Source organism: Melozone crissalis, unplaced genomic scaffold (genome assembly GCF_028551555.1).
Source record: "Melozone crissalis strain CALT ecotype California unplaced genomic scaffold, PUWL_Pcris_2 ptg000033l_1, whole genome shotgun sequence".
Lineage (NCBI taxonomy): Eukaryota > Metazoa > Chordata > Aves > Passeriformes > Passerellidae > Melozone > Melozone crissalis.
In genome coordinates, this window is record NW_026535811.1 from 2,114,720 (window position 1) to 2,129,360 (window position 14,641).

At 44.1% G+C, this 14,641-nt stretch overlaps 1 protein-coding gene across 2 annotated transcripts in view; it reads right to left on the reverse strand.

Annotated features, from left to right (window-relative positions):
* The window catches only part of BCAT1 (branched chain amino acid transaminase 1), a 53,078-nt gene extending 50,731 nt beyond the window's left edge, over positions 1-2,347 (reverse strand). For both annotated transcript variants that reach the window (XM_054281968.1, XM_054281967.1), the window contains exon 1: positions 2,151-2,347. In XM_054281968.1, the coding sequence (XP_054137943.1) occupies positions 2,151-2,159 (9 nt within the window). In that variant the 5' untranslated portion in view covers positions 2,160-2,347. The remainder of the gene's footprint in view (positions 1-2,150) is intronic.
* Between the last annotated feature and the right edge of the window lie 12,294 nt (positions 2,348-14,641).

Below are 14,641 nucleotides of genomic sequence, written 5' to 3' on the forward strand. Positions count from 1 at the left end.
TAATTAACTGATTTACCTGCCTTCCTAACACTATCCTCCCAGGGACAAATTAATGACTAATGAAATCCACCTGAATTATTTTCATCTGTCTAATTAAACAAAGGATACAGCCTGTGGACTATTTTAATAAGATATCAGTTAAAACTATCTCCTGACTCTGCAATCTTCTCTTTTACCTATGGCTTTGCAGCATATTTCAGTGCTCAATTTCCATGGGGAAAAACCAGCATATCCACTGGATCACAGACAAGCGCCAGGCCTGTCAGTAACAATCAGTGCATGAGGTGGACAAGGCAGAGACTGCAGAAACTGGAGGCACAATTCATTTCTTATACATCACTTTAAACAGCACAGAAAGGGAGGGCTGTGGTTGAGCTGGAAATAGTTCAAGGAAAAATGGATGCCTGTGACTAAACACAGGAGAGAAGGGAGAGATGAAGGGACAAGGAGGTGGAATGATAGTGTTGATTGGGTTATTTATTAATGTATCAGGTTTTATGTAAGTATGGTGATAATCAAATTGTAATTTTCTGTTCCTTTGACACATGCTCCACAAACACACAGTGACAGCCAGAACCCTGGAGAGCTGACAGTCTGAGCAGATGAGGCAAAGAAGGGGTAAAGGGCTCAGACAGCCCTGACTTGCCCAAGGCTACATCACTTCCAAGCAAGAGTGTCCTTTCACTGCTGTAGCTACTGCTACAGCAAAGACAAGAAAAAGACAAGAAAAATACAAAGGAAGGTCGGGTTTGTGCAGGTGAGAACCCAACGAGATGTCAGTGCTGCTTTGAGCAGACAGGTTGATAGGTCCATGGTTTCCCTGTTACTTGTTCTTTATGTAAGACGAAAGCATTCCTGGCAGGTACTGGATATTATAAATATATAAAGGTAGATATTATATATTAATATTATCGCTAGTATATATTAATATTCTACCTTTATATATTTCACAGTATCACAATTTTGAATTCTGACACCCTGGAAAGCAGCACCCTGCCCTCTTTCCTTGACACACAACAGGTACATCATAAGTGATATAAGACACGAGTCTGCCCCTTCCTTGAGACGCTCCATTCTGTCTGAGCACTGTGGCTGGGTGAGCTCCTGGGTATTTTCCCTGAGTAGCTTCAGACCAGTTTCCTGCCATGGCTGCTGTGCCCCTCTCGGGGCTGGGACAGCATGCCAAGGCTGCCCCATGCCAGCCCTGCCACCAGGAGTAGCAACTGCAGCACTGCTGGTGTGAGGAACACTCGCCACCAGCAGCGCAGAGGGGCTGGGGAGACGCCTACCAGTCACCTGCTGTGCCCATACCCCATCTGCTAACGTGACCCAGGAAAGCAAACACCTCAGCCGTGGTTTCCTCAGCTGTCAGCTCCGGCACAGACTGCGGCTGTGCAGCTCCCAGCCTCAAACCCGAGCTTTACTGGAGCTGCTGCACAGGGTGCAACGCGGCTGGGATGCTCCCTTGGTACTCCCAGCTGAAAGGCGCCCGTGATAACTCCGGGGCCTTTGCCTTGACCAGCAAGACTTGGTTTTAATCCCCAGATCAGGTCACTAAGCCGAGGAACATAAACATGGCATTTATAAAAGGACAGTGTCCACAGATGCTCGTCGGTGTTAGTGTTTGCTACCGAAAACTCCTCTTCCATGATTCAAAGTTTTTTCTGAAATTACTCAGCACATGTTACCAGATTTTACCCATAGTCTATTTTAGTACAAGGGCAGACATAAGAGCTTTAACAAACCCACAGGCAAAAAAAAGCCTTGATGTCTACCAGGACACCGTAACCTTCGCGGGCTTTTGATGGGTTTTTTTCAGTTTTATTTGGGGTTTTTTTAATCACTGAGAGTCCCATAAACGTGAAATTCACCCCAGAGGAAATCGTACACCTTCCCTATCCTCCCTCATTATTTCTTTTCCACACGTGGTGCCTGCAATGAAAGAGCAATGAAGGAGGTAAAACCACACTCTGCCTCTGAATCTCAAACAACAAATCCGCCAGGGACAGAAATCCCCTTCGCAAAGCACAAACAAATCGTGGCACTAAAATCTGCCAGCACAAACCGACGAGCTGCCGAGGAGCAGCCCCGGAGCCGCTCCGCGCCGCCGGAAGGACACACGGACGGATTGGGCAGCAAACTCCGCTTACCTTGCTCATGCTGGCAGGAGGGGGAGATGGTCCCGCCGGGCTCCGGCCGGGATGGAGCGGGATGGCCGAGCCCCGGAGGCGGAGAGAGCGGCGCGGAGCGGGACCGGGGCCGGCTGGGGCTGCTCCTACTGCTGTGGCGGCTGCTCGGATGGCTGAGGCGGCTGCTGCTGCCGATGCTGCTGCTCGGGGCTGCTGCTGCTGCCGGGCTCGGATTGCATCAGCGGGCGAGGGCGGCGCGCTCGGCGGGCGCTTGGGGAGCTCGGCGAGCAGCCGGGACCGCCCCGCCCCGCCGCTCCCTCAGGCACCCACACCGCCCCTCGGCATCCACAGTGCTCCCCTCGGCACCCACACCGAGCCCCCGCTGCAGCCAGGGCACCCCCGCCCTAAAATGGCCCCGCATGGTGTGCGGCGGAGACATTCAGGGCTTGTGCTGTAATTCACACTGAGACACGTTCTTCGCAGCCCGCACTAAGCAATCCATCGTGCTCTGAGTCATTTCCTCTGTCTCGTTGTGTCCGACTCGGCTGACACACCAACACCTGGCAGTCATCATCCCTCCCTGGTGCTGAGTGCCCCAGCACTGCCAGCCAAGCACAGGGGCACAGCACCCATTGTACCTGGGATTATTGGAGCTGCCAGAGGTGTTTCCGTGCCCACCCGTGCCCCAGCACTACCACCCATTGCATCTGGGATTAGTGGGGCTGACAGAGGTGTTTCCCTGCCCACCGTGCCCCAGCACTGCCACCCAATACAGGGGCACAGCACCCATTGTACCTGGGATTTCTGGGGCCCACAGAGGTGTTTCCCTGACCCCCGTGCCCCAGGCCATGCTCAAGGTCTGGGACTTACCTGCAGAGCTCTGAGCCACCTTGGAGTCCTGGTCCCTGGCAGGCAGCTGGCCAGCACCCGAACACAACAAATACAGCAGCCTGTCCACTGTGTTGCTTCTACCTGTTCCTGGGAAACTAATACAAAAAAAAGGGAAAAAACCACACAAATTTTTCAGAGAAAATGCTGCTGTAATGTTCACAAAGTGCTTACTTTCATCATAACTGATTTTACATTTTCTTCCTCTACTAATATTTTTGTAAAGGTTTTCCCTCTCTGATCTCCTTCAGAGTTGCTGTAGGAAGCTGTTTCATCTCAGTGTGACTGTCACAAGTGCCAGGTTCTGCTTTGCACGATGTACATGAATTATTCTCTGTTGTACAGTGCCAGAGACTGGTTACATAAGCAGGTTTTTGTTCCTGCTGCTCTTCAGCCAGGTATAAAGGCTGTTTAGTGGATTTGCAAGCATTTTGGATTCCAAAAGAACACAGGTGAGCAGCGCTACCAAAACAGAACTTCACATGAATAGCAGCTATTTTAGGAGAGGAGAAAGATGGAGCAAAAAACCAGGAGGCAGAAAAAGCAGCAAAGAAGCTTTAGACAGGTTCAACTCATCAGGGCAGTGCTACCCAGTGCTGATAAAAGCAATTCAATCCATTCACAGGGAGTTATCTTCAGGTTCCAACCACACATAGGAACAGCCAGGGTCAGGCCATTTAACTCAATGTCCTGGCACAGTAATAATGCCTGCAGAACAGTTTCAAGAAGAAAATAAGCACACAGAGGCACTTCGCTTCATGAACTCTTTCCACTATACACTCATCCTCAAAGGATTTGTGCCACATCAACTTCCTGAAAGATGAATTCTCTAGGCTTAACAGCTCCTCATGGCTTTTTGTTCTATTAATTTGTTCCTACATAAAATTTTATGGCTTTCCGATCTTGTGCTCCATCAGTTCCACAGTTTAGCTCTGTTCTGGGGGAAACCTCATAATTTTGCTTTATTTTGAATTTGCCACTTGAAAACTTCACATCATTCTCAATTTTTCTGATACTGAGAGACTGAAAACACAAATGAAGAGCACTTTACCCCCTGCATATAATTTGTGGTTTTACAGGCAATTGTCAAACCCTCTGTCAGCCATCTCCTTCCTCCAGCTGAGGAGTTCTAGTCTTTTTTGTTTACTATAAAACAGTTCAATAATCTTGATCATCCTTGATTTAGGATGGGGACATGAGCTACACAACAGTTTCATATTTAATTTTAATTTGCCTTTTTTCTATTTCTTTTCATTATAGTTCTGTTTCATGTTTGGGATGTTCATGAGCACTAAAGTGAACCAATGCATTTCTGAACTACTTAATTCTAAGATTTTTCTGCAGAAAGGCAACACTTCATTCATAACCCACCCATTTATATAAATTTAGCTTTTTTAGTTTTTGTTATGTGCATAACTTTATACTCATAGACATTATTATATGTTATTTTTACAACTGTATATTCAGTTTCATAAGGTCCTGCTGCAGATAGCCCTACTTTGGCTGAATTAACACCCTTACCCTGAAGGCTTTAACTCTTATCAGCAAGCTTTGTCTTTTCTGTTTGCCTCAATTTCCCCTTCTCTCAATTACAGCCTCTCTTCTGTTTCTTATCTTTTACCCAATTAAAGACAATAACCATAAAAGCACCTTTCTTTTCTATGAGACTTTGCTAAGGCACTTCGTCAAATGCTTTGGAGACCCAATTTGATTTTATCCCTTGGAGCTTTCCTTCTTCTGAAGCTCAGGATATCCCTTCAGAAAAGTCATACTGAGTCTGCCTCTCAATGGCATATTTATCCATATATCTTTGTGCATTTCTTGTTACAGGTTGTGCATTTTCTCCCTTCAGTAGCCTGAATCCCTTTACAAAAACAAACAAACAAAAAAAACCTCCAACCCCCCCCCAAAAACCCACAAAAAAACCCCAAAAAACCAACCAAACAAAAAACCAACCAAAACAACAAAACCAAAAATAGAAGCTGTTTGAGTGCAATTTGACTGTTTCCAGAGCTCAGTTTACCAGTCTGAACAATCAGCCTTTTACCAAAGTTCTGTGCAACATGCTCACCATAGAGATGCATTTCAAATTATCCCTAAACTGCTGCCAACTACTGAGGTACAGAGCAGAATCCATGGCCTGGGCAAAACTGACAAATAGGAGGAGGAAATGGGAAGGAAGAAATATTATCTGAACTACAGAGGATTCATGCAAAGCAAAACCACCACTTACTACACATCTAGGATATGTTAAAAAAAAAATCTTTGTATTGATCTTTTGCTTTCATTCAGGGCCAAGCTGGCCCTGAGGTTGCAAGTAAAAGTCAGGAAAAGAAGACAAAACTCAGAGAAGCTGCAGAACTTACTTGAAAAGCTGCATCTTGCTGCAATATCCCCAAACCTGAAGTTGACACTGGCAAATGGGCCAAAAAGATGTATTTTTGAAGGAATAGTTTGCATTGCTTCAGTCTAGTTACAATCCTTTATGTAACACTCCACAAGTTACAAGGCAAAGGACATAAAGACATTTACCTCTGGTGATTCACTCAGTTGTGTTGCTCCATCAGTAAGAAATTCCATTTTCTACACTCTGAGTATTTAATTTTGATAAAACATTATTCATTTCAACACTAGTTTTTCCATTAACACCAAGAATTCCGTGAACGCTTGACAGCACTGTTAAACTTTAGAAGTCTTAATGAGTAATTTCTTCATACATATGAGAGAATAAGGTAATTTATATGCTCCAAGTCCAAAGTGTTTGCACAAGTTGTAAGGATCCACGAGGGGAAGAATCTAAGCCACACACATTTTCCAAACCAGACCTGAATAAATTCACTTTTAAGCCACTGAAATATAAGGAACCTCTGTTGTGGAAATGAAAAGGCAGTATGATATAAAGCCACATGGGAAGTGTTGAAAGAGGAAGCTTGTAGATTTATAATTCTGTAAGAATAAAGAGCACAAACCCTTCTTGATAGGCTGCAAAGTTTCCTCTACAACCCTGGTGACATCCTCTGGAGAGGATAGGGAGAAGGCGGGTAGAAACCTGGTGTTCCATGTAAAAAGTCTAGGATTCTGTGGATTTCTTTTTTCTTCTGAAATGGCATAAAATGTTCCTGTAGAAGAATGTGGAGATACCAAATTCAATCCAATCAAATGGTATCAAGTCAGTGCTTGAGTTTGATCCTGATCTTTTAAAACTTTCAAAGCTCTTTGTAATATAAGCCCTTTTGAAATGTGTTCCAAAGCTTATTAAAAAATATATAGCTCTTCCAGAAATACCAGAATGCCATGTTTTCATCTTTGTGAAATACTTCACTTCTACATTGGCGTTTGTACTAAAACTCAATCTTGCATAATTACTATGACTGCATGTACATGCATTAGCACAAATATTTAAAATAAGGAAACATCAACTTTCATCGACAATATTCCCCAGGGAAAACCTGTGACTGATTTCAGCCACAAAGCTAAAACTCTTAAGAATTATTAGGAAGGTAACTGGAGTACAAGATTCTCAAATAGCCACCCTGCAGATGTGGAAACATAGTTGTGGAAAGCTTTTAAAGTGAGGGAAAAAACAAACCTTTGGTTAAGGATCAGGTTGGTGCTGTAGAAATTTCCTAACAGAGAAATCATTATGCAATTATTATATGTATATATAAATTATTATGTAATTAATACACACAAACATGTTCAGATATGTACAAAATGTTAGGGTGGGATGATTTTTTAAACTGTTTTTATTTTGGGGAAGGAGAGGTCCTTCAAAGACTGGTCATTCAGGACTACCACAATAATAGGAGAAGCTGATGGTTGCAATTACTGCTCTTCTATCAGTTTCTCTGGGTCTGGATTGAAGGCACCTGAGACAGTAGTTCATGTTTGGACTCAGGTGTTTATTATTTCTTATCAGTAAAACAGTCTCACTAATGTGAGTTCAGCAGCTTTCCATTAGAAGGCACAAAATGGCAAATCTCTTGGTACAAGGTCTTTTCAGACTAAACTATCCAGTTAAGAACTGATACCTGGACTATTTTCCCTTTTAACCCAATAACTGATCCCACAGAGCTGCAATGGGGACTTTTCTGCCCAATTACAAAATGCCACCCAAACCCATGGAGAAGCAGGAAGAAGCATGAATAAGGAATCCAGGATGACATCCTGTGCCCTCCATCTTGCTTCCTTCCACAACACACTAAAAATCCCAAAACCTCAATTTCTCACCCAGTGATACACCTACACTATTCTCTATAATCTATTTCACACTTTTGTGGATTCCAGTCCGTCTATAAATGTAGGAAACTTTCTCCATGAATGAGGGTCAAAGTCAGTGCTGCCCTGGGGATCAGGGCACCCCAGAGCAGACACAGAAATATTCCCTGTCGTGCCCTGGGTTTTCAGTCTTCCTTTGGAAAAGGAGGAGGGAGGATCGTTTGCAGAAACAAAAAGATTAAAGCAGCATGGTCTGACTCCTCGTGGAAGAGCTGGAGTGGGATGCAGCGTCTCAAGTGTGAAAAACACCAATCACTTGTTTTCAAAGTTTTAAAAGTTTACAAGTAATAAAACGGTTATAAAAATAGCAATATAATTAGAGTAATAATAATTTAGACAATTTGCATTCGGACAGTATGAGACAACAGAAACAAAGAGTTATGGACAGTCTGGGTACCGCTTTCTGGGCAGCATAAGCCCGAAAAAGGGTCCACGTTAACAGAGGATTAACCCTTAAAAGCAACAGCCTGTTGTATATTCATACACCTCACACATGATGCATAAATTCCATTCAAACACAGGATTCTGTCTGGGCAGTGTCAGCTTCTTCCTCTGAATCCTGATAGTGTCTCCAGGGCTGAGTGAGGTGAGAAGTTAGTTTCTCCTGATAAAAGAACAATAAATTCTCTTTCTCTGAAAGATTTAGGTGTCCTGTGGCCGCTATCCCACTGCGAGTCTTTTCTTTTTAAAAAAAGTATCCTACACAGCACAGTTTCTATTTTAACAGTTTGTTATAACCTAAAGCTATATTTACCACACTACTTAAGAAAATACAGCATAACTTTCTAACACAACACATACAATATTTATTTTAATATTTACGAAAAGCCAATCATAAAGCACGCATTTTTCACACAGGGGATGTGCTTTTCAGAGCAGCAGGATCTTTTTGCGGCAGCACCTTTGCCCGGTGCTCCTTTCCTCGCTTCTGTTTTCTCTGTTTTCCACCTCCCCGGCCGTGCCAGCCCCGCTGTGTGCGGGCTCTGCTGTAAAACCCATGAGAAGAATCTGGGTGTAAAATAAACCCATGAGCAGAATCTGGGTGTAAAATCCCAGCTAAAAAGGCCTTGAGGAGGTAGGAAGAGTTTGTCGGGAATGCTGAAGGGCTGAAAGCCTCAGCACAAAGAGCACGAGCTGCACAATTAAACCTCGCAAAAAGAAACATCACAAACCAGGAGATAAAAGGGAAAGCGGCCACACAGCATCTGACAAGCGGGGAAATGCTGGGAAAAAGGCTGAAAGGGAAACGTCTGCATGCATGAGAGTAATTGGAACCAAACAAACACATCTCCCCCCCGTTTCCTTCCCACCCCCTAAACCCAGCATTTTACGCATTCTTCCTAAACAAGCGCTTTGTGAATGTGTCACTTATTTCTGCCCGGAGAGGCAAGAAAAACATCGGGCTCCGGGAATTAACCAAGAACAGAGTCGGTTTCCAACATTTCTTGCAGCCTTTTGTTTTCCAGCCACTCACCTCACCCCTGCCTGCTCCGGGCCGCTTCCAGAAGGTTCTGGGCGGTTGCACCTCGTCAGGGCTGCCGGCCCGGCCCGGCCCTGCCCTGCCCTGGTAGAATGGGACAGACCTCCCTCAAGAGACATCTCTATCATTACACAGCCTTCCAAAGGCTTTTAAAGGGGTCCAGGTGCTCCAGAGCGTGGAGGAGGCACAGGGCGGACAGCAGCATCTAACCCACCCCAGCTGGCTCTGGGCCTTTAGCACCTCATGTGAATCCCCACCTCTCACCAAAATCAACACCATCATTCCCCTTTTAAAGGGAGCACCACGAGTCCTAGCTGGCCCATTTTTCCCGTGTAGTGTGGCTCCTAAAGTTACTTCTTTATCCCCCACTCAGCCCTCCTTAAAAACTGGTGGGAAAGTGAGGAAACAGTATTTTGTGCAATTGAGGGGGGAAGAAGAGAGTGGAGGATAAATCTCCACTCGGGTTCACAGAATGACAGAACTATTTAGGTAGGAAAAGACCTTTAAAATCATTGAGTCCAACCATTACCTAGCACTTCCAAGCCCACCACTAAACCATGCCCTTGAGTGCCACATCCACGCTTGTTTTAAATAGTTCCAGGGATGGTGCCTCCACCATCTTCCTTGGCAGCCCATTCCAATGTCGAATCAATCTTTCTGTGGAGAAATTCTGCCTAGTGTTGAACCTAACCCTGCTCTGGTGTGGCTTGAGGCCATTTCCTCTTGTCCTGTTGCTGGTTGCCTGGGAGCAGAGTCTGATTCCCTGGTCTGGCTACACCTTTCTCTTGAGGACTTGTAGAAACTGATAAGGTCTCCCCAAGCCTCCTTTCCTCCAGGCTTAACATCCCTCAGCTGCTCCTCGCAGGACTTGTGCTCCAGACCCTTCCCCAGCTCTGTCACCCTTCTTTAGATCACAGAGTTTGACATGTAATGAATGATAAAAGCCACTCAGCTGGAGCATCTGGAAGATTCAATGCAGAACTGCTTGGTTTCATTATAAAAACAGAATTGTTATTTAAACCCACTGACCTAATGGGTGTGTGGGTTTGGTGATGTAAACATTTGGGTCCAAAAAAGCCTTTTATTTCCAAGTAGTAGAATTAAATGGTAAGAATCGATGTGAAATCTTGATTTCTCTGATGTTTCTGGAATAGCTTTGGGGTGCCTGGAGGAAAGAAGGCAGTGAGGCAGCTGGGCTGTGCCCACGTGGAAATCCTGCTTTCCCAACTTCCCAAGTACAGCCTGGCTGCCTCAAACCCTGCCAGCCCAGAGAGGGGCAGAGAAAAGCTGCTCAGCTTTTTGGCTCCAACAGCACTCCATAAAAAGCTCAACATCCTCTTTGTGCTCTAAAACTGCACTGTGGTTCCCCAGCCTAAATTAAACCGAGCCTAAAAAGGCTTCAGAAATAAGTGCACACAAACCCACCCCCCCCCCCCCCCCAAAAAAAAAAAAAACTAACAAAAAAACAAACAACCAGGCAGGAAATTTCAAGCTGTTTTCCAGGTCCCACTCACCAGGAATAGGACTCGGAGCAAATAGCATGTGCCAAAAAGAACGCAATAAAAGGTGTGTTTGTGCTTGAGCATGAGACATCCCCACCTGCCCTCCTGGTTTTGCAGGGACATGGGCTCCATGCTGGTGCTCCCAAGGAGCTGGTGACCCCCCTGCTGCCATCCCTGACCCGAGGAATTTCACTTCTTCCTGTGAGGAACCGAGGGCACTGGGAATATTTCTGTGTCTGCTCTGGGGTGCCCTGACCCCCAGGGCAGCACTGACTTTGACCCTCATTCATGGAGAAAGCTTCCTGGACTTCAAGATAGACTGGAACCCACAAAAGTGTGAAATAGATTACAGAGAGCAGTGTAGGTGTATCACTGGGTGAGAAATTGAGGTTTTGGGATTTTTAGCGTGTTGTGGATGGCAGCAAGATGGAGGGCACAGGGTGTGGGCCTGGGTTTCTTATTCATGCTGCTTCTTCCTGCTTCTCCATGGGTTTGGGTGGCATTTTGTAATTGGGCAGAAAAGTCCCCATTGCAGCTCTTTGGGATCAGTTATTGGGTTAAAAGGGAAAATAATCCAGGTATCAGTTCTTAACTGAATAGTTTAGTCTGAAAAGACCTTGTACCAAGAGATTGTTGGCCATTTTGTGCCTTTTAATGAAAAGCTGCTGAACTCACATTAGTGAGACTGTTTAATTGATAAGAAATAATAAACACCTGAGTGTGAACATGAACTACTGTCTCAGGTGCCTTCAATCCAGCCCCAGGAAAACCAACAACTGGTACCCCAGCAACTGGGACCCCCCACATTCCTGGTTCCTCCTGGTGGCCACAGGGGGACCCTGACTGCAGGACCAGCATGGCCTGTGGTGCTCAGCTATGAATCCAGAGCTTGTGTGAGCAGTCAGAGACCCCAAACTTATGTATTTCTATAGGAGATCCACCACATTCCCCAGAAAAGCAGTACTCAGTGGGAAGTGGTGCCTGCTAGAAAGCATGCAGCAGCACAGATGCTTTTTGGCAAGCACATTTCTGGGCATGCACTTCCTCAGCAGGTGAACTGTTAATTAAACTACCCTTAATGACTGGTAACCAACACATAAATGCATTCCTATACATAGATATTGCTCCAAATCCCAGTCATAATACTCAGTCTGAGGTAATGAATTACCCCACAGTAGCCATGTGATTTTTCTGTGAATTATTCTGTGTTTGAGGAGGCAGCTTTAGCATATAATTGTGGTGAATTAGGCTTGGTGAGGGATTACAGCAACTGCAGAATCTCTTTGTTGGGCTGAGCATGAGATCCAGCTCCTCTAAGAGATGCTTTAATGTGCCAAGATCAATACTACAGGGGCAGAACTTAGAATAGATGGGCCATGAGGGCCAAGTTCTGCTGGTAAATCAGTCTGGTAATGACATGCCACTGATGTCACAGCTGGCACTGGCACTCTGAAGGGTAGAGCTGCCAGAGGTGTGGCAGCCAGAGGAGCAGAGATGGAGTCCAAGGAGTAGCAGTGACCTCTGAAGAGCCAACTCAGAGACAGACATTTGGTTTAGGGATATGGACTCTACTCTCCAGCCTGACTGACAATCAGTCATCCAGAAAGGGAACGAGGGGATGAGTGTGTCCCTTGAAATCTTTAAACAATTCAAAAAAACCCATCCCACAAAACCTTCATTTTGACATCTGCCACAGGGCCAAGATTCCTTTATTTGCACTGCTTTTGACAGTCTCTAAACTGTGTATGGTACCACATTGTGAGCAGTAACTAAGCCAAAGTACTCCTGGTTAATGAATGGCAACTAGTGACTGAAACTAACTGGCCACGAGCCACATACAGATTAAAATTATACCTCTCCTAGTTTAACAGATGTAACCAGACATTGCTGTGGGGTTTTTCCTTTCAAATTAGGAAGTGCCAGTTCTTTCTAGACAAGCAACTTTGGTCAAGTTAAGTTTTTAGGGTACTAACTGGTGCACAGCACCAACACAATACCTCAAGAACCATTTAAAAGCTTTCCTTTGCTCCTCTCCTGTGAAAATCCTCAACAATGAGCCGCAAGCTTGCAGAGCACCACGGAATGGTAAACCTGCTTATCAGGCCGCTTTCTAGGATACACAGAACTCACGGTCATATCCTTGAGCTAGACTAAAACCCTGCTCCAGGATCTAGACACATGCTCTTTTTCTCCTGAAGTTTCACAGTTATTTCGTCATGGGAGGTAGTTTCCCATGTAACTGAAATTTTGTGTTTTGTTGTGCTGTGTCCGAAACTGGAACTTGAAAAATTAGGGGGATGCTTATGTAAAAGATTTGTTGTAAAAAAGGGAGGAAACCTTTCCATTTAAGAGTAATCCAAGCCCCTATTTACTGTAAAAGTCACAACAGTGTAAGATAGACAGGCAGTAACACCCTGTACTCCTGACACTCTGGAAAGGAAAACTTGTCCAACACTTGTCAACAGACTTTCTTAAAATGTGCACAAGAAGACACAAAGACAAATTATATAAAAAGGTTCCCATTTATTCAAGGTATGACAAGGATATTTACAGTATTCATTTGCTCAGAATAAGATCCATCCTTATGAGTTTTAAAGCAGCAATTATAAATTACATTTAAAAGGGGAAACATTCCAAGCATGTTTCTGTTAGAGATATTTTTACAAGGACAGAAACACTTTAAGGCTAAGTTGTTTTGACCTTTGCTGCCACCCACATTTATCTTGGCAAAACCATCTCAAAACCAACGTTACCTTGAGGGATAGACTTTGCTAAATTCAACACACAATTCTGTTCCCTCAGATGCTTTCCACAACAGTGGAAAGCATGTGACAAAAAATTGACTTGATTTAAAACAATGAATTAAATATAACTGAGATGACCTGCCTACACCCCAGCTTCTCAGAGGCAAAAGATCATCCACAGCCACACATGAACCACTTCTAAAAGACATCATCATCATTTCTTGTTGATGAAGGTACTTCAGCTTACCAAGCAAGTTGCTGCAGCCAGAGATCCACAGTCCTGTGGTGCAATCCACCTTTTCCATCGCATTATTTTTCAAGACAGAAGCACAAAAACCTTCAGGTAGCTGATTTCTAAGGTGAGCACTGTCTGCTTGAGACAGCACTTTGTTCCCACAGCACAGCCTAGTGCCCTACCACAGCAAACAGGAGCTGGCTAAGCTGCTGGAGTGTTATTCTCTAGTCATTGGAACACACCACAGAGCTATAGAAGCAGTTAAAATTGGGTTATCTAAAATGCTTTATCTCTTGAGGTAGAGCCAACAATTGTATTCACTCCTGTTTCTAAACTGTAATGCACATGCCATCAAGAAAATATAGCAATTTATAAAATAAACCCACTGATTTTTCAGATGTTATTAATAGCAAAATAACAGGTTGGGTTTTCTTTCTGAATAATTTTGTGCCTGTTTTAGAAGGAAGCAAATTAAATATTGATAATAGCAGATTGTGGCTATTTATACAGTTGTAGTGAAAAAACCCCTTGTTTTATACAAATAAACTCCACAGCAACTTTCAAAAGGGTTGGTATACGAGGATTTTTTAAAGTTAAAACTAACATTAGAAAACTCCAATTTTAACTGCATAATAATAATAAAAAAAACCAAAACAAAAAACACACCCCCAGTCATTAGATCTTTAGGCTACATAGCTACCTTTAATACTACATTGGGTAATTGTTTCAGGAGTACATGAAAGGGAAAAGAAAATGAAACAGAACAGAACCCCCTGCCTGCACAAACACAATTCACTGAACAAGGATTGGTAGGTGAGGACACTGTAACTGAGACTATTGCAAGTGCACAACGTTTAACACCCCAACAGGAGCAGAAATGGGACCTGTGCATTAGGAGGGGACATTTATTCCAGGTTAGCCAAGAATCCTCAGTAACAGCAAAGCTGCTGCTGTAACCAGGAGCTGTCTGAAGATAACCAGCTAACCAGTAACATGTTACAAACACATGGAGATTGGCACTTGATCTGTAGTCAGCCCCAGTCACTCAGCAGTTTTCTCCCCACAGACTCACGTACACAGAGCTTTAAGTTTCCATTTTATTACCGTAAAAAATAAAAGTCAATTCGTAGTTCCAGAGTAAACAAAGAAAGCTTAGTTTCAAACTGGTTAAAAACAAAGCTCCAGGTTCTGGTAAGTTACAGGTCACAGGGTTCACATCAGCACCTCAGCCTAATGCAGTTTTTTGTGAACTAAGAGTTTTTCACAGAGTTTGCACATTAGTGACAAGGGGCTACATTCTCATCAGGATGCACATGGAACACGGCTCAAGGAGAACAACCTGGAAGGCCTGCAAGTCAGCTTCCAGAGTTCCTCAATGAGCTCTG